The following is a 20785-nucleotide window of genomic DNA, read 5'->3' as shown; positions in this document are numbered from 1 at the left end:
ACCAAATATTTTCTATAGAAATAACTTTTCTTAAATATTTACCAAATGAACAAGTCATCTCATCTCTGATAAACTAACTAGACTGGCTCTCTTAAATTTCCCAGAGCAATGGGGGTATTTGTTCACTCAGGAATTCTTACATTTCTCTGCTAAATCCTTTCCTATTTTCCCTAATTCTTTCTTACAGCTATATTGAATGCAATACACCACTAATCATTTAACTAGTGCTATACCCAAAGGAAGAACTGCACCTATACCCTTTAATCAGTATTACCAGAATTATAGTCCAAGAACTGCACTGGACTAATTAGCAAAAGCATCTCATTTATGTTGAATTCATTTTCTACCGTGATACTTAAATGCTTTTCAGATTTACTGATTTTATTGGAAATACATCTCCACTTCACAAACATAACCTTTTTAATTTACTTTAAATTCTAATAAAATTCATGTTGTTCAACTCTAATCATTTACAAGGCAATCAGGAGGCATCTCAACATTTTTATTTATTATCAATAAATTTAATCAGGAAGGATTTAATACTTTTCAAAAAGTATTGACAAATACCTTGAAAGAAAAAAGGTCAAATCGCATCCTCAAGGGAACAGCAAAAATACCTATTTTGGATGGTGATTCCTACTCCTCTGCAGATCTAATAACTTGTAATTTTCAATCCATTTAGAATTGGCTGCATTTCTTGGTCACGGTGCTGTTTTTAAGCCAAGCATTACACACTGCAAACGTACACTTACAGAATTCTAAATATATATCAATAGATGCCTTTATCAACTAAACTTTCAGTCCAAGAAAAGCTATTATCAAACATGTTTAACAAAACTAAGCCCTGTATCAGCTGGCTGATACAAGATATGCTGTCTTCAATTCCTTATTGATCAACCCAGCCTTGGTCTTTCTAAATACAATATAGACTCACTATTGCCGTCCCATTTACTCTTTTTTTTTTTTTTTTTTGAGCATACAAACTTCATAACACTAGAAAAATTAAAAAATGTCATGTTTTCAAAAAGTTAAAAATATCACAATTTGTTAAAGAGGAAATATGAGGGAAAGTTCTCATCTTTAAATACAATCTGGGTGTGAATTACTGCTCTACCCCAAATATTTAAAAATGTTTAATTTTAGCAGCTGCTCTTTTATGTCACCCGAAGTGCTAGAATGATTTTTATCACTGTAAACTGTGAAAATAGTACACAGCCTCCTCCCAGTCCAAACCCAACAATTTTCTACTTCTGGCATTGTGGCACTGTTATTTACATCCTACCATCCTAAATAATTGCCAGGGTTTTGCCACTATTTTTGTTTGTTTATAAGTAGCAACATCAGCTTCTGCTTTCCTGTCTATGACTGGAAATACGACTATTTACACTGCTTTTCATTGCTGTATTCTTCCTGTGACTTAGGGAAGTGTCCATCAACTGAGTATCAGACAGGAATTGTTGAAGAACTACAAATATGTATGTTCACTTTATGCATTTGGTGTAGACTACATAAGCATAAAAACACAGCACTTGCAGTGTTTAACTTATAACCATAAAATATCACAAAGAAGATGTAAAGCCATTTAATAATTTATGACTTTTGTTTTTCAATCAAGCTTCATAACTTCACCAGCAGATTCAGAACAACCTAGAATCACGGAATCACAACACATCTTGAGTTGGAAGGGACCCACAAGGACCATCAAGTCCAACTCCCAACTTCACGCAGGACCACCCAAAATCAGACCATGTATCTGAGAGCACTGTCCAAATGCTCCTTGAGCTCCATCAGGCTCAGTGCCGTGACCGCTGCCCTGGGGAGCCTGTCCCAGTGCCCGACCACCCTCTGGGTGCAGAACCTTTCCCTAACCCCCAGCCTGACCCTCCCCTGTCCCAGCCCCATGCCGTTCCCTCGGGTCCTGTCGCTGTCCCCAGAGAGCAGAGCTCAGCGCCTGCCCCTCCGCTCCCCTGTGAGGGAGCTGCAGGCCGCCATGAGGCCTCCCCTCAGCCTGCTCTGCTCGGGGCTGAGCAAACCAAGGGACTTCAACCTGTCTTAGGCAATCCCATCACTCCTACCACAGAACATTTTGTAATTTTTCAATGCTGCTAATGAGCAATACTTAAACAGCAGTATCAGTCCCGTACAGCTATAGCATAGAAGCCAAGTAAGTCACCAAAGATCAAAAAAGGGAATCTTAGTAGAAAAAAAGGCATGAATCTTTTCATGTCCTAGTTGTAAACAGGACACCCTCTCACCATACAAGAAGTGACCTAAAACAGTCAGATGCAAACAAGCAGTGGGACAGGTTCTGAGCAGGTGGGCAGAACTGATGAAGGGAAGGTTTATTTCAGAGATCCTGGAAAGTTTGATTTTTTTTTTTTAAATAAAACATTCACTTTACAAACAATACATGAGTGTACCTCTAATAATAAGAATATTAATTTCTATTACTTGCAAGTCACTTTAGGTGACTGAGGAACTGTGTTTTGTTTATGAGCAATTATTACCTTTCAAAAGGTAATTTTCTAAAACTGCTTGAAGCCATTTTTAAGTGACTGCAATGTTTCAGTTTGTTGTTATTTGCCAAAAAACAAACAAACAAACAAAAAAAAAAACCTCAGGATTCAATACTTCAATATGTCAACATGGCGTCCAGGAGAATCTCTGCCTGAAATAAGAAAAAAACCTCACCTTTGTCCTGTGCCCAGAACACTACTGAGGGACCCCACAGGTCCATGCTTAAATGAGTGGGGTATATCAGTATCTGTCCACTGCAAGTCTGAAGCCTGGTAATGCAAATTATTCATTAGCTGTGAGGCCTATAACAATGATAAACCATGAAATTATCTACTCAACATTCACCTAACAGCACTACTTATTGTCTTTTAGAAAACAAAGTCAAATAAAGGTACTTGGTGTTCCTGATTTCGTTATAAAGCCAAAAGAGAGAAGAAGCTACTAAAAATTAATTCTACTGCGAGCAAAACATTACTCTTTAGAAATCACACCATGAAAACCTTAGGTAAACAATACTTTGTCTTTTCCCAAAATACGCCCTTTAACACTGAAATTAAAACACCTACCACCATTTTCTTCTCCATTATTATTGTTTGTCTCAGCCATTTCAGTGCCATCTAACTCAGATTCACATCCTAAATCCAATGTTCCATCAGTAGGGCATGTTGATTCTTCTTTCTACAGTAAAAATGAAAAAGAAAACTAAAATTAACAAAAAAAAAATTATACATCATTCCTACTGCATCTCCAAAAATACATTGCTGCAGTATACTCGTACGCTTACATTTCAAAAAACAGAATAAAATGAAATAAGCTTGTGAGTTATTTTAGAAAAAGACATAAAAAGCTACTTTCATGAAACAACTTTCAAAGCAAAACCAAAAAAGCTACTCTGTGAAGTCATAACATTTTTATTTAAAAACTGTCAAATAAAATGCAAGTTCTTCCACTTTTTATTTTTTATTTTTTTATCTTTTTAACAGAAACAGACTTGTTTGGCTGTTAAAAATCCTAGTCTTCCAGTTGAGTGTCCAGAATGCTGCAGCAAAACACAAATCCTTTAATGTTTCTTTTTAGCTTGTGCCTGTTTCCTGAATTCAAATTCAAAAGCAACCTGGAGCTCACAAGCATGGGAGTGACTGTGAATATCTGGATTTGTGCCAAGAATATCTCCAGATTTAAAGCAAAACAACAGCATTTGTTTTAGTAAATTAGGAAATGGAGATTCTGAAATCTATTAATTCAACTTCAGATAAAGAATTTTTAGTTATAAGGAACAAGCAAATCTATATGGTTTTGTTTTTAAAACCTTTATATGTAATTTTTCTGCCATAAATTACAAAACATCCTTTCCCTCAAACCTCCAGCCCCAAATTCCAATTAACTACATTTAGACTGCCAAACATATAATCTCACTCTCTTATTTGTCACCTCTACTTCACATTCCTGCACTGATTGTGAAACCAGTCTAAATTTGCCCATGTACAATAAAAGAAAAAAAAATCCATCCATAGAAATCAGCAGAAACACACCAATAAGACAAATAAAGAGGAAAAGAGAAAGCATAAAGACAAAATTCCACCACTATAATTAAATTCCCTGTCAAAAGCAATGAGACAACCTGTACATTTAAAGCTGATTTATATTAGACTTGCAAACAATTTTCCACTATGTAAAAATCAAACATTAATCTGATTACTTAACAAGAAAGTCTGTGATTCTCTTGAGCTCACTGCTCATAAAACAAAGGCCTTTCTCTAAACAACTCTGAAAAATCAGCATTTTAGCTGAGCTACATGTTTTTTATACCATATGCTAAATTCAAGAACATGTATGTGCTTTCTAGGATAAAACATTCAATGTTTACTTTCATTATAAATCCTTTTAAAAGACATCTGAAAGCAGTTAGAAGGACTATCAGGTCATTTCCTCTCCAAAGGATCTAATCTGTTTACCTTTCTATCTATTGAGACTTTCATAAAATGGATTAATAGCACTATGCACTTTCTATATACAAAATTAAAACTTACTTTGAGAGCGTAGAGTCCCGACTTCCCAGGGATTTTGAAGAATGTTCCATCACCTACACGAGTGTTAGTATGAAGCATTGCATTCAGGCAAGCTAATGGAGAGGTTCCACTGAAAAATAAAATTGTGCAAAAATAAAGCAGTCCAAGATTGAGTGCCTCTTGTAAAACTATTCCCTCGGTCTATTTTTTTTTTAAACTCATGCTTGCCTGGCTTTTTTTTTTTTTTTAATTCTCTCAACCCTGAAAACATCTACATTACAATAACAGGCCAGTTTCAAACTTAATCATATGCATCTGTCCCCTAGGCTCGAGGCAAAAAGTCTGTGAATTATAATTATGCTTTTCTTCATACAGCAACCAGCTCCACATTCGAAGAGAACCAAAGTCCAAATATTTATGTGAAATTTCTTCGTAAATAACACCATGAAGCCTCATTTTTAAAATGTTACAGACAACGTGGCTGCTGCACATGAATGATCAAAACAGTACCAAGTTCAAGGGCAGCTGCATCCTATAGGATGAAAGGCAACAAAAGAATAATAAAGAGCCCAGGAAGAACACATTAAAATTAAAAGTGATATATGGTTAAGCCTTCTCCTGGCTTAACACGGTCAACCTGGATTACTATATATAAATATAAGTACATTTATACCTTCTGTAAAGCACTATCTTTCCAAATTATAATTGTTTTAAAGATTAAGAGATCAACCTACTCAAGATAGTAATTAAATGCAATACCATTGTGAAATTACCGTGCATGTTAAGAGACTATTTAGAAAGGAACACAACATGTTAAGAAAAAAAAGAGCACTTGTACACAAACCTCTCTATAATAAATATGTTTTAGTACAGTAGAAAAAGAATGCAAATGTTTCTACCCTAGATAAACCTATACATTATTGTGAAAAGCTGATCTCAGAAACCTGGGGACGTAGGCATTCATAAATTGTTTTATTTCATTTTATTTTTAAAATTAAATTTCCGTACAAGCTTTACAGAGGTACTATAACATCTCTGTCCCCGTTTACTGACTACTGTACATGGCGTACTCAGGGACTGAATCTGGAACTGTGCTTCTTCCCTGGGGTCGTTAGCCTGCACACGCGCTTATCTTTAGCCACGTAAATATATTCCACTTGGTTAAGTGGAACAATGCCTGCGCATTAAATTAAGTGTGTTGCTGAGTATTTCAGGTTTAATTATATACTCAACTATAAGCAGGATCAGGGCTTCAGAAGTCCATTAAAAACTACTGTTCTTTATTATGCAATATTTTAAGAAAGCATCCGATCCTTGTTGAAAATAGCTAGACTGATCTTTTTTTAAAAAATAAAACTGGACTGAAATTGTTGTCTTTCATCATGATGATGATGCTTTCTGTTGAATTCCATGGCTCTGTTACAACAAAATTCATCCTTACTATAAATATATTCATTTAATGGCAAGACAGATAATGTGGTAATTGCTCTTCCAGTAAAAATTAAACAATGATAAAGCGTCCTCAGGATAAAAAGTCCTGTCCAATATAATGTATTTACTGTTGGTCACCCAATATATCACATTACTACATCCAAAAAGTACAGGTAAAAATGCTGCTTGTTGATAAAAGCATCAGATATTTAACATATACATTTTAAGTATTTTAGACATGACCATGCAATATGAAAATTTAACAATTTTCTTTTTTTTTTTTCCCTAAAAAAGAAAAAAAGAAACTAATTCCACATCTGGTTTAGATATAATACTGTAATATAATATAAAACTAAGTATTGCAGAATTATAATGATATTGCTAGCAGTAGTAAAGAAGATATTAACAGACTTTATTTTAGTTGAATTTAACAATTACTTTAAAAAGTTTTGGAATAAGTAGTATACATCTCTTTACACATTTTCCTTGTTGTATTAATGTTTGACAAGCAAAGACACAAGGCGTTTAATAGAGCAGTTCTAGCTGCATAATTTCTTCCATATGGTAGCATACATAACATGAAGCAATTTAGACCCTCGCAGTCTTGGATCTTTTTAGTGAAACATTATCACAGATTAAGACTTTCTCTGCAAGATAGAAAGAACTTGCTGACTCTGCAGTGGAAGACAAACTCAATACATCAACAAGAAACAAAACTGGGTGTGCTTGCATGCAGCGATTTGCTTCATTCTCCTATCCATATGTAGAAATTCTGGACCCCTAACTTACTTTTAGATATCATTAAGCAATTAAAATGATACATGATGAATGAACCCAAACTAGAGGATCTGGCAATGTCTCATGACCACTACTGTGTTCACAGCAGATATCTTAATCTTCGAAGTCTAGCCAACTGGCAAGTGGACAATAGAAACTACTCTGACTTACAAAGAAATCCGTATCAGCTACTGAGCCAAGAGGTACTTTAACTACTGTTATGCTTATTTCATAAAGATATCTGCAATTCCTAGGTAATTTGGCCTGTAACCGAAGGGTTGTGTCCACCCTTCTTGAAAAGAAGACTTGCACATGTCTATTATTACAAAACAAAACACAAATACTGAAGTTGCAAACGAAATAGTAATCCGGGTACTGTGGGGTAGAATTTATCTTGAGCTTGCAGCTAAAACTGTAATCTCACGGTGTCCCTTATCACAGCTATTTTGACTCATGTTAACCAGTCACTTGCCTATTCTTCTGTCAGTACATCCTTAAAATTCCCAGACGTTACCCACAAGGGATGCTGGAAATGCCTGCAGTATACTCTATCGCAACACAAGAAACTGCGGTTAGAAAACCTAGCAATCAAAGATCCCATGGTGCAGGCTGATGTCTGAATCATAGGGTAGTTTCTGAAGGATCCATACTGCTTACCGCACGCTTTCTAAATTCTCCTCCAGCCTAAGGCCATATTCGCTCTTCTCAGAACTGCTGGCATATATTAATACAGCAGCCAAGCACGGCCAAATACAAGGCTCTAAGTATCTTTGAATGTGAAAGGTTGCACAATTTGACCTAAGTTCTTGAAACACTCCACATCAGTTCAACTTTGATTCCATAAAATCAAATTGGTTACAATAACTTTTAACTTTGCAACTTGATATCTGTGAATTTTCATGGCCACAACATATTCAAAACCAATATGCTGAGTTTTGTTGCCACGGTCTACATATGAGGAATATGTTTAACATTTACAGCCTTCAGATGCAGAACTTCCATACTACTATTTACCATCTCTTGGGTGAGATCACTTTAAACCACTGTGATATTTTGAAAGTCATATGTAGAGTCACCTTCTGTAGCAGAATGTCTTTAAGATTGACCGTTTTCTGCTGGTAAGTTATTTTATATATATACATACCTACATAAAAGCAGTATACCTATACCTGCACGCTTTCAAAAAGATTTTTAAAAAGTTACTTACTTTCTGCAAAGTTGATATGGAGTCACAACAACCAGCGACATAGGAAAAAGAAAAAATGACTGATTAGCCTTCCAACATAAAATTTCTTAATAAAATTTGATCACTTAAAAGACGTCAGGCATTTCAAGGTTTCAGATACGTGCTTCCCCAATATCACTGTAAGTTGGCAGTAATCAAGCATCCTTCCAAATATCATCACAAAATTCCTGCAGGTTATAAAAGCAAGCTTTTCACCCAACTCCCCCAGCCAAAACTCTCTCCAAGATTTTGTGATTCTGGGCTCCCTCTACTGGTCACGCAGCCGGCGATACCTAAATCCTAACACCAGCCTACACAGTCTCTATACACAAAGCTGTGCAAACATATTTAAGGCAAGTACAAATTTCTGTTATTTTCTCCGCTGATACCTTCTGCCGAAAACCAACAAAAATCTGTAAAACAGAAGTAACAATACTATTTATTTTTATATTTAGAACTTCTCAAACACACAGTGCTGTCAGAAAAAAGAAAAATGGAAACTTTTATGGTTATTCTTTTAATTCTAATGGCCTTCGCTAGACTGCTTGCCAAGAGAAAAAGAATGATGTTGGCAAACAAGATATTTTAAATATGGAAAATAAAATGCCTAAAGCCAACCTGTCCAGACAATACAGCATGGCAGACAGTGAAACCGCCCTGACGCTGGGCAGCAGGCAGCATTTCAGCCCTTCGGCCCCCGTGCCCGCAGTGCAGCCCCCTCCCAGAGCTTCCCAGGGTTCCCGCTGTGCTCCTAAATAGGATGATGAGTGCTGTAAGAGGAGCACTTAGCTGTCATAAATGTGATTATTATTTGTTTGAAATCATCTGCTCATCTCATACGGATCCATAAATAGTCACAAGGCAGCAACAACATTTTCTGCACTGTTGGAAACAAAGTAAAGGGTTCATAACTAATTTCTAGACCTGATATGAAGTCACATAGATAAAATAGGCTTATTGTGCATGTGAGTTAAACTAGTTTGGGAGGAATTGCAAGACCTCTGGAAGAAAGGACCTAAATTTAGAGATACCTTGATGAACAGGAGACAGAAGTTAAATCAACATGAAAATCAGTAAACAAAATGATAAGTCCTATGCAATAGAATATGAAATCAAATATTGAAAATACATTTTCATGGCAAGTCAAAGGGACAGACACAAAGCACAGTGAAATGGGTCAGAAAGTAATGACAGCACCACCAACTGTATTAACAGAATGGGTCAACTCGATTGCCATCAACTCGATTCTGGGCCCATAAAAAGAAACTAAAAAGAACAAGTGCGATAACAGGTAAGAAAATACGCCTTTTGGGAAAGGCTGTAGAAAACACATTTGCATGGTCTAGAAACGTAAAAGAAGACCTAATGTTAATTTTTCAGAAGAATTTAAAATGGTGTTGGAAGTCAGTGGAGACAAACATTCTTCACAATCACTGGGGGAAGAAAAAGAAAGTTCACAGATAGTCTGAAAGTGTGAAAGTAGCTGTTATTGTTTTAATCAACACTATAACAAGACAAGGAAGTTTGTAAAATGACCTTCATCAGAGGATTAAATAAACACCTCTCCTGGCTGGTTCACATACTGGAACCTGTCCCAGTGATAACATTCATATTGAATCACCTCTTGAGAATGTGTCCAGCACTGCATCCTAGGGTTCTTCACCTCTTTATTAAATAAAATTTTAAGCCTGAGACTAACTGCATGCCCAGACAGATGAGTGACTACTGACCACTCCTGAGCTGTTCTCACCCACAGCCATGCTTGACTGAGCAATGCTGTAGCAGCCCTTGGTGTTGGGGCCAAGGCAAGCTCTTCCAGCCTAGAAGGAAGAACCACGAGAGGTCCAGTGAATAGGAGACTGAAAAAACTCAAGATATTGTACTGTATTTAAGTGGTAGAGCCACAGGATCATTCCTCTGGCTCACAGGGAAGTAGAGAGCACGAAGCCAGTGGCTGAAAATGATGCTGATCAGCACAATTTCCCATCAGCCATCTACAAGCTTTTCAGCAGCAAAAGCTTCAAGTTTGTCTAAATAAATCAAATCACATGATGCTGAAGTCTTGCCCTCATTCCACTATCTTCCCTGGTTATTTTGTAGATCTCTACACAGGAAGACTGAAAGCAGTATATTCCCTTTCTCATCCAATGTAAAATATAGACTGTGTGTTCCAGGTGTAATTCCACTCAGACTCATCCTTCTTTAAACGGACAGCAAAATCATGGGCTAAACATGTTAATCCAAACTAAACCAATTTAAATTATCAAACAGAAAACTTGATTTGAACAATTAATTGAAACCTTGCTTTCATATTTTTTCCATTCGTTTTCCTTTGAAAGGTTAATTCTTTCATTGCTTGAAATTACTAAAATACCTCAATCAACAAATAGACCTTTAATGTAATATTACTCTTTGCTAATCAGGAGACTATATATACATTCAGCAATTATCTAACTTACCTTACAGAAATTAATCTAAATTATTGTATTTTCTTATGTTAAAATAGCAATAACATCTTATTTACTAAAAGCTTAAAAGTGTACTTATTTCTGGTAAGCTGTTTTGGGAAAGAAACTGGAATTTGGCTTTTAAATACTGAATGAAAATACACTAAATATGTTGGATAGAAAAAGGAAAAAAATGAGAGTTTTCAAAATATTACATATCCCACATAATTTATTAAACAATAAAAGCATTATCTTTCACTATGTACGTAGTAGGTAGCTAGGGAACAATCTATCAGTTTTATGTGAAGATGGTAAAACTGTAGAGGTGGTAGATCTCAGCTTCTCACACAAAGTTTTTATTCATAAATTGGAACAAGAAAAAAGCGTTTTTCTTTTTGAAGTTCAGATCGGTTTCTGAATTTTAAAAGGACTACTAATCTGCACTACAGAAAATACTCTTGATACCTACAGTAGGTATGACTGTCAAAACTAGTTACGTTCTAAAGTCTTAACCACTTAAATAATAAATATAGACATAACAAATAAAATCTTAACCCTTAAACAGTTCTTTCACAAGGTTTTATAGGAACTGAAACACATATGAGTAGAATATATGTATATTTGTACTATATATACATATTTATACAGTTTGAATGAGCTACATGTAAATTTTAATCTCCCAGTTGGATACTTACATGTATTTTAAAATAAAGTTTTAAAAAAATCTTAAATAGATATTATTTTTTAAATATATTTTTGATCAATTTTATTATCCATGTTACCCAAAATTAACATCAAACTTGTTCTCATTTGGGCAGTACCCTAAAGAAAATTTTTACATCTCTGGTCCTATTCATGCTTCACACTTGGCACTCGACTTTCAGCCTCAGAATACCACAAACATGGCTACTACTTTTGAACCGAGTAATTAGTCAGAAAGCTTACAGCTATCAAGCAACAAAACAGACGGAGACAGCTGATTTGACCACAAAGTCTCACAGACTGCAAACAAATCCCAGAAGATGATGGGGAAAGAGCCCATATATATATACTGCTGACATCACTTCATACCCAACCCTTACACAGATTTCTTGGTTTTCTAAACCAGATGAAGACAGAGGCAAGAGTATTATTAGTATGATGGAAAAAACACAGACCAGTACAGACATGCTAAAACATAACACATTCTTCACAGATACCCGGTGTCTGCCTCTAGCTAGCAGAGCATACCTCTCAGCTTTCACTGAAGTTAACCCAAGCAGTGACTCAGAAATATCTAAAGCAGAAGAACCAGTGATGAACTTGAACCTTGCCCGTTGTAGCTTGTGAGGGAGTTACAAGCAGCTGGAATCACAGTTGACTGAAGTATCTGATACATCACCAAGAAAACAAATCTTTTCATTGTCCTTCAAATGTGAAATACCCTGGAGCAATACTTGAGAGCATCGATACTAAGTTCAAGCCAAGTATCATGCAAGGATATTTTTTGCATTCCTTAGCTGGATAACAGAAAAAGCTGCTCGAAATCTCATTAACAAACTCACCTAGTCTGGTTTTACTTTTTGAGCTCAGCAAAACCTGGAACCAGGCAAGGAGCCAGAACTGGAGCTGCTTCCACAGAACTAGCAGGTGTCCTCTGTCTGTTATCAAACCGTCCCTGAAGCGTAAAACAACTCTGTCTTTCCTGGGAGGAGTGGCAAGCAGCCACCCAGAGAGACACACAAATATTATTCAAGTCTTCTGTGAAAGGATATAACGTAATAAACAAAGACTGGAGATTAAGCCACTACCCTTAAGACCTGTTCCTAACACTACTAGGATCCTCCCACATGAACCAATCTCCCTCCCTGCCTTTTGTACGTCTACTTAGAGCCATCGTGTGCAGTGACTACGTGACACCAGCACACACAGTACAGCACAAACCTAATGAAGCTCCAGCCACATGTCATCCTATAAAAACCAAGGTGGACAGACTAGTGGATGAAACTCCTGGAAACCATGACCAAAAGACGGGGGATGCTGGTAAGAAAAGGATGTTTTGTTTCTGTGTTTTGGAATTTGGCAGACTGGTTGCCTTCAGCCTCCGACAGTAACAAGTGACCAACTGACCACACAATCCAAGAAGATACTTAGGTTCCTGGGTAAAGCAAAGCTCTTAGACATGACTACCCACACATTTTTCTTCTATCACTCAGTAGCTAAGAGTTTGGCTTACTCTTACAAAGAGTGGCCTAGACTTAGTTGTTTTTTTTTTTTCTTTCTTTTTTTTTTTTTTTTAAATCACTTCTTAGCTGTATTGTGGCACTATAGTATATCCGTTTTTTCCTTTCTTTTCCTGAGGTAAAGACTACTGAAAACACATCAAATCTGCCCTCTGCTCTGTAAAACAGACTTTGATAGACATTTCAATCAAGTTCAGCTTTTCTACCCCTACCTTTAGAGAACACTCTGTGGTCTGAGGCCACGACATATGTGCTTTCTGGTACTCTACCACACTGATAATGAATCTTTCTAATGTCTAGAGTAAAATGTATTGTAGCTCCTTGTATTGGCGGCCTGGAAAAACTTCTGGTGGTGTCAAACCTGAGGACAACAGCCATAGCAATATTCCAGAAAAAAAAAAAAAAAAAAAAAAAAAAAACAACTGTTCTGTGGTGAAACCACAGCTTTGTCAAAACTCATCTAAAACAATAAAATGAAAAGCCCCAGGAACTGAAGTTCATCACAAATCTCAGTGCTCCTTGCGTCGGCTAGGCTTCTTTCTTTTTAATAAATTGGTTTCTCTTACATGAAAGCCCTTATATACAGAAATTCCAGAACCTGCATAAAATTTAGAGTATACCTGAACACAATTTTACACAGTATGTAAAAAGAAAGAGCTATTGCCATATTTTTCTGAAAATATTTTTTTCTCCAAAAAAAATCTTAAAAAAATACCTTTAGAGATACACATTTCCTCAACGTTTATATATTTAAAACAAGATGAGAAGAAAAAATTAAAAGCACACAAACCTATCTTACCAATACTGCATTAGAAACTGCAGGCAGAAGGATACAAATGTGCTTTCCTGAAATTTAGATATTCTTAGCTATTATTTTTGCTGATTACCCTTGTCCTTTGTCAGCCGTTCCTCTGAGTAGGTCTCCCTAAATATATCTCCCTTTTTTAATGTTCTAAAAAGTATGCTTGTAACACCACGACACCTCTTTAAATGATATTCACATGTGGCAACAAGCATTCCTCAACCACAAAGGAAATGAGACAACAAGTTTTACAGAGAATGTTTACACTTCTCTGTGTTCAGAAACACCTGGGAAAACCTCGGATTTCTCTGCCTTGAGAAGAAAAATCTCAAAGAAAGGATATACAGTAAAGGCATTTCTGTACTTTGAATCATTCCCGTTTTGTTAGATGTACTACAAACAACACAAGAATAAAGCAATGCTAACCAAAGGGGAAAAAAGGAAAAAAAAAAAAAAAAAGCATTTAAATGTGTTTTTAAAAGATGCAGGCAAAGATTAGAAGAATACCCTTTGAAATCATCCTAAAAGAAAATGTTTCAGAAAGAAAGTTATACCAAAAGAACAAGAAATCCACATGTATCAGAGATGGTCACAACAGCTAAAGTGTTCTCTGGACTGAGAACACCCTCCTCATTCAATTTAACTTGAAAGAAACTTTTTGATTTCTTTGTGTAGCGAATTCATATGCTGGTCAAATAATATAGTTCTCTCTGACAGCTACTTCCTACGCAAGAATATGTTTTTTTCTTTTCTCTTTTAATGAAATATTTCCTTTTAATAGTTTTAACTGATTTCATTAAAAAGCAGTAGTACATTTTTCATTTTCTACTCTAATACCTATGATCAGCACGAAGGACAAAATTATAAAGAAAGGAAAATATGAATTCCTGCCACATGAAAGGAACTCTGGAGTAGAGGTTAAAACATGGCTTTCTTAAAGAAACCATGGTTTTGATATATACGATGTCTTATTTTAGTATCAGATTTCACAAGCCCTTGTGGGTTTTAAATACATATGTTTAGAAAAATGAAGTAATGACTGTGCTACAATCAGAAATGTACTAAGCCCAAGAAAAACATTGCCACAAAATGTGCAATATATAAAATGAAAAAGGAAAGAAGGAAAAAAAAAGGAGAGAAAAAACACTCTTCCAAATATTCTTGGCTTCAAGTTGGGTGAAGCTTACTCTTAAAAAAATAATAATAATAAAAAATAAAATAGTGGAAAGTAAAGTGACTATGCTGAACAAGAAATGGTCAGTAATCACCAAATGCATTTTGGCCTCTAAAATTTAATCATCCTACACAAGGGACCTCTATGAATTTATCCCAAGTTTTCTTGTTTAATTTGGCTTTTTAACTGGCCAGTCTCCACAATGACAACTTTCTTTTAGAGTATCTTGTGTGTGTTATTGAGATATAACTGGTTAGTCAAATGCAAAATAAAATATATACACACACACAGAGCTATTTTTAAGAACATTAAGCTCCACCAAGGTTCACACTCTCATATCACTGTAGATATTTTATAGTGGAAGGAACTTCCAGAAGTCATCCAGTCCAACCTCCTGCTCAAAGCAAGGCCACTTGGATCAGGGCCTTGTCCATCCAAGTTCTGTGCAATCTCCAAGAACGAAGACTTCTCAACCTCTTTGGACAACATCCTCCTGTGCTTAACTGCTCTCACTGGGAAAATATTTTCCTTAGTATCAAATCAGAATTTTCCACGTTCCAACATGTGTCTGTTGCCTCTCATGCTGTCACTCTGCAACCTCCAAGGGAAGCCTGGCTCCGTTTTCTCTACGCCGTCCCATTAGTTAGCTGCGAACTGCCATGAGATCCCCCTGAGCCTTCTCTTCTCTCGTGTGAACAAGCTCAGCTCTCTCAGCCTCTCCTCACACTTCACATGCTCTAGCCTTCAACCATCTTGGTGGACTTCGCTGGACTCACTCCAGTATGTCAATGTCTTTCTTGTACTAGCAGGGCCAAAACTGGACATAGTACTCCAGATGTGGTCTCACACTTGCCAAGCAGAGGGGAAGGATCAGTTTTTCCAACCTGCTGGCCATGCATGCTCATTCTGACACGGCCCAATGTGGACTTGACCCTCTTTGCTGCAAGGGCACACTGCTGGCTGACATGCAGCTCCTTAACCACCAGACTCCCAGGCCATTTTCTGCAAAGCTGCTTTCTAGTGAGTTAGCTCCCAGCCTGTACTGAATTATGGGGGCCAGGACTGGACACTACTCTGAGTGTGACCTGACAAGCACCAAGTAGAGTGTGATGATCATATCTCTGCTAGTAATGTCTCTGCAAAGTCAGTGCAGGATCTGATTTACCTTTGTTGCTCCAGCACACTACTGACTCATGTTCAGGTTGTTGTCCACCACGACCCAGGTTCTTTTCAGCAAGGCTGCTCCCCGGTCACACAGGTCTGATCCTAGCCTGTACTGAGCAATTTGGTTATATTGTCCTAGGGCTGGAGAACCTGCCATGTGAAGAAAGACTGAAAGAGCATCTTTTCATGCTGTAGAAGAGAAGGCTCAGTGGGCCTCATCACACTCTTCTAGTTCTTAAAGGGCAACTATAAAGAGGCTCTCTCTTCTCAAGAGCCACATGGAGAGGACAAGAGGCAGTGGGTACAAGTGGCACTGGGAGAGGTTTCATCTTGGTATCAGGAAGAAATTTTTAATAGCGAGAACAATCAGTCACTGAAACACCCTCCTCAGGGATGTGGTAGAGTCTTCACCACTGGCAGTTTTCAGCGTGACTGAACAGAGTGCTGGATAATCTCATCTAGATTCCCTTTTCCACAAAAGGTTGGACCTGATGATCCTTTGAGGTCCCTTCTAATCCCTGTTCTATGAATCTATGCTGCTTGGGTTACTGTCTCCCAGACAAAGGATTTTGCTCTTGCCTTTGTTGAATTTCTTGAGGTTCCTCTTCTTTGCACACTTCTCTGCTGTCTCAGTCCCTCTGAACAGCAGCCCGGTCTTCCAGTGCACCAGCCACACTGCCCAGTTGAGGATCATATCCAAACTTGCTGAGTGTGCACTCTATGGAAGACTCTACGTCTTTCATAGCAACATTCAACAATAAGTTTCAGTATCAATGCCTGAGCAACACCGCTTAGTAAGTGTTCACCAAGCGGACTTTGCACCTTTGATCAAAACACTTTGGGCATTACAGCCCTGGCAAATTTCCATCCAACTTATTGTCCTTTTCCATCCACCTAAGTCTCTATCTCAATAATTTGACAGTGAGTATACTATGGGAGGCTATGTCAAAGGCCTTGCTAAAGTCAATGTGGACAACATACTGGTCTCCTCTTCCACACTGAACCAGTCATCTAATCATAGAAGGTGATGAGGCTGGTCAGCCATGATTTGCCTTTGCTCATTAGCGGCTTTCTGCCACATTTGTTCAACTTCTTCAGAAAAGGCTACTGAGACTGTCAGCAGATGCCCTTGCCACACTCCATCCCACGGATCCTGCCCCTATTCAGCAGTCCTTACTCCTCAAAGAAGGTACCACAGCCCCACCTGTAACACCAGCCATGCAGCTATGTGTTGACTTGAGGGATGTATCCTTGCTACCCCAGCCTTTCCCCCACCCTGGCAGCACTGAGAACACTCCCTGGGTATTTATGCCATGTACCCCTGTCCTCTCTCTTCAGTCACGATACACTCAGGTTCACCCCAGTAATATCATGGTGGCAGCACGGATTAACAACGGATAAAGTTTGAGAGCTGGACAACCTTCGGATGCATCCCTCTGCAGCATCTGCTATTTGTATACACACCTAAACACCCAGATACAGCAAGTGTATCAGGTTGGCAGATGGGTGCCTCTGTCTCTGACAGGATAGGGTCTCCAATAACTATCATCCTCCTTCTCCTCTTCATGTACATGTTTGGTGAAGCCTCAGCTGGGTCTCATGTCTGCAGTAACAATCTTGCTCACCTCTTTGCAGGGCACTTACGCCTGTCTTTCTCTGCAGGCAGAGTATCTTCCTTCTGTTGCCAGAAGTCACTCCTCGCTGCAGCCCAAGACCCAGCGTTCTCTTTGGGTCACGGCCTCTGATGTGTCAGGAATGGTTGCTGGTGACCATGCCCTGTGGCACATTGTTACCATCAAAGTCCTAAGCAGTCCCACATTGTCCTGAACCAATTTTCTGTGCCTCATTGTGCTGGTCTTGCACTAACTGCTGTGACAACTGCTAGGTCTGTCTTAACAGCCTGTTTCCTTGGCTCTGGGAGCTGTACTCTTACCTACCAGTTCTACAGCTGCTCCTCGAGCACTCAGGTTCTTGATACTGCTTTATCAAGCTTGCTGAAGACAAAATGCATAGGTAGTCCATAATCAGGAGGTAGCCAACAGAAGCTGTCTATAAGAGCTGGCAGAGGCAAACACCTTCTGGCCCTGACCTGCAGCAGCAACCCACCAGAAGTCCCCAGAACCAGCAGCTCCAAGATGTTTACTGAAGCTTCCTGAAGAAGCCTGGAAACTGCTGCATCTGCTAGGTTTCTCATTAGCTGAAGATCTGAAACAGAGTGACAAAGTGTACTGCAGAACAACAGCAGGACTTCAGAGCTGCTTCACCACCCACAGAGCAAGCCCATGGAGCATCTGAGAGCGGCTTCATTAACTTTGTTGCACAGTGAAAAAGGGGAAAGGAATCAGAAAACTGTTGCCAGAACACCATTGTGGGCCAGGTCTAGTTCAGAAGGCTGAGCAGGACACCTACTTGAGCATGCCACAACGAGAAAAGTAACCCTGATGCAGCCACAGCTCTTAGCCGCGCTCCTCCTCCACTGACTGATGAGAAGAGTCTCCAGCCTTTCCTAGCAGCCACAGCAGGGGCTTTTGTTACCACGGCTGTGTCAGCGACAGGACACCACCCTGCAGTTAAACCAGCGATAGTTCATCTGCGTACCTGCGTGGAGTAGTTTTCACTTTCAGCAATAAGCTCTGCATCAGGATTAATACTGGGCTCACGTCACTTCAGCCTGCTCTGCCACTCGAAGCAGCAGCCTCACTTCCTCTACGTCAGACCTCACGTTCCTGCCTCCATGCCTTCTCTCCCACCCCTTTTTCTCTTTAAACCTTGATTGTTTCCCCAAACAGCCATGTGAATGCTTGTGCCAGCACCCAGGGAGGTGGGCAGCCCAGAACAGGAAAAGCAGCTTGGAGAGAGCAGCATTATTCTTTTGGCTCCAATATTGGTTTACAGTAACTGGAGAAGGATGGCCTCAGCCTGACACAACTGGTTCCCATTTCGGACTCCTCGGAGCAAATCCTGTATTTCACCCTCTGTCAGCAAGACAACGTGCTCCCTCCTTTGCTCCTGAACTTATGTGCCAGATGCAGCTGAGCTGAGCAACCCTTGGGCTGCCATGTCTGGCCCGTGAAGGCACAGAGCAGGGAAGAGGCGGAGGTACCACGGCAGGATGACCAAGGAGCCCCCCTACGCACATTCCTCTGCTCCAGCCTGAGGTTGTATCCCTGCTCTTGCACGATTTCACCACAGTTTTCCAGCGGCTGCCATTAAAACCAACTGCAAGCAAGTTTTTAAAATTAGAATAGGTACTTACATACAGACACCTCCTTCCACCTTCACCTCAGGAAAAGAAAGAAAATACAAGAAACGAAACAGAACGTGCTGTTAAGTGGTATTAGAAAGCAAGTTTAAAAGATAAGCGTATTTCAGAGAAAGGGGTTAAATCCATTTCAATGAAATAACCACCCACCAGTGCTGCTGAGCAAAGTTCATTAACTACAGTTTTAAAAGACTGCTTATATTTTATTAGAATTAGTTTTTTTTTTCAGTTCAGAAATCTTTAAATCTTGTAGAAGTTACTCAATGTTGAGTTACTAGACTGCAATACGAGATTATTTTATTAAAAAAATATATATATTTCTCCCTGAAAGGACAGCATTAAAACAAATTGCTACGCAGAACTTAAAAGTGATTTATTTTCTTTACTTTCACTAGCAAGAATCTTATTATGCTTGGATTATCCTAATTAAATTGTTTTATTAACTTTGGCCAGTCTTAAAAATTGACATGTGCCAACACGCCAGCCTGTTGGAGCTTGTTATATTACGCCAATTTAGCCACACCATCCATCTGGCTAAGTAACCAATTTTCTGAATCAGTAAGAAAGTTTTAGTTATTACAACTCCTATGGAAGGTTTTACGTGAAAAGATTATTATCTATTCATTCAACAGCAATGCTGAAAACACCAAGGCTGAGTTATTTTAATATAAGGATTTAACTGTTTTTACTTGGTAGGAAGCGATTTCTGAGGTCTTGCTTACCACATACTGGTACTGAATACAAGTTCTTCCAGTCAGTTAAAATTTTTGATTTTGCTTCTAACAGTAGAAAGCTACAAATTCCTCAGCCACAGTGGAGTTTCTTGGATTTCTTTCCTTTTATTTTCTTTTTTTCTCCTTCCTTTTCCTACTTTCTTCTTCCTCTTTTCTTTTTTTCCTCTCTCTTTTGTTTTTTTTTGCTTTTCTCCTTTTCTCTTTATCTCGTTCCTTTCTCTCCTTTTTCTCCCCCTTTTCTCCCTCTCCTCTTCCTCTAGCTCTCTCCTCTTTCTTGTTCTCTCCTTCCCTTCATTCCCTTTATTTCTCTTTTAACTGTGCCCTCTCTGTATATTCTCTTCTTTCTCCGTTCCTCTCTTTCTGTTCTTTTCTCTTCTGTCCTTTCTCCTTTTCTCCCTTTCATCTTTTTTTTCCCCTCCTCCTCTTTCTTTTTCTTTCCTTGTTTCTTCTCTTTTCTCTTCCTCCCCCTTGCTCTCCTCTTGTGATCGGTTAGCCAAGTGCCCACCCAGACACCCACTTAATACCCCTCCTCAACAGAAAACAGGGAGAAAAAAGGATGAAAAGGGTCAAGACAAAGACAAGGAGATTGCTTACCAGTTACCATCAGATGCAAAACAGACTCGACTTGGGGAAAATTAATTTATTGCAAATTAAAATAGATTCGGGTAGTGAGAAACAAAGTTAAACAAACAAACGAAAAACCCATCAACAAAACCAAAAAGCTTCCTCCCAGCCGCTTTTCCAGGTTCAAATTTCTTCCTTCAATGCCATTTCCTCTGCCTCCCCCCATATTGACTGGCGCATGGGGATGGGGGATTATGGTCAGCCCGCAACAGTTCCTCTCTGCTGCTCCTGCTTCATCACACTTTTTGCCTGCTCCAGCGTGCTTCCTCTTCATGGGCTGCAGTCCTTCAGGAAGAATCTGCTCCTCCACTGGGGGCTCTCCACGGGCTGCACTTCCTGCCAGGAACTTGCTCCGGTGTGGGCTCTCTGCAGGCCACAGCTCCTTCAGGAAATACCC

At 38.7% G+C, this 20785-nt stretch overlaps 1 protein-coding gene across 14 annotated transcripts in view; it reads right to left on the bottom strand.

Moving 5' to 3' along the window:
• The window catches only part of ASXL3 (ASXL transcriptional regulator 3), a 132782-nt gene that overhangs the window by 69621 nt on the left and 42376 nt on the right, over nucleotides 1–20785 (bottom strand). For all 14 annotated transcript variants that reach the window (XM_080581145.1, XM_080581150.1, XM_080581156.1 and 11 more), the window contains 2 exons: nucleotides 4548–4656; nucleotides 3084–3195 (listed from right to left, as the gene is read on the bottom strand). In XM_080581145.1, coding sequence (XP_080437271.1) covers nucleotides 3084–3195; nucleotides 4548–4656 — 221 coding nt within the window. The remainder of the gene's footprint in view (nucleotides 1–3083; nucleotides 3196–4547; nucleotides 4657–20785) is intronic.

The sequence above is a fragment of the Anser brachyrhynchus genome (genome assembly GCF_964034855.1).
Source record: "Anser brachyrhynchus genome assembly, chromosome: 2".
Classification (NCBI taxonomy): domain Eukaryota; kingdom Metazoa; phylum Chordata; class Aves; order Anseriformes; family Anatidae; genus Anser; species Anser brachyrhynchus.
The sequence above is the reverse complement of the archived record's forward strand: the minus strand, read 5'-3'. Positions and strand labels throughout refer to the sequence as shown.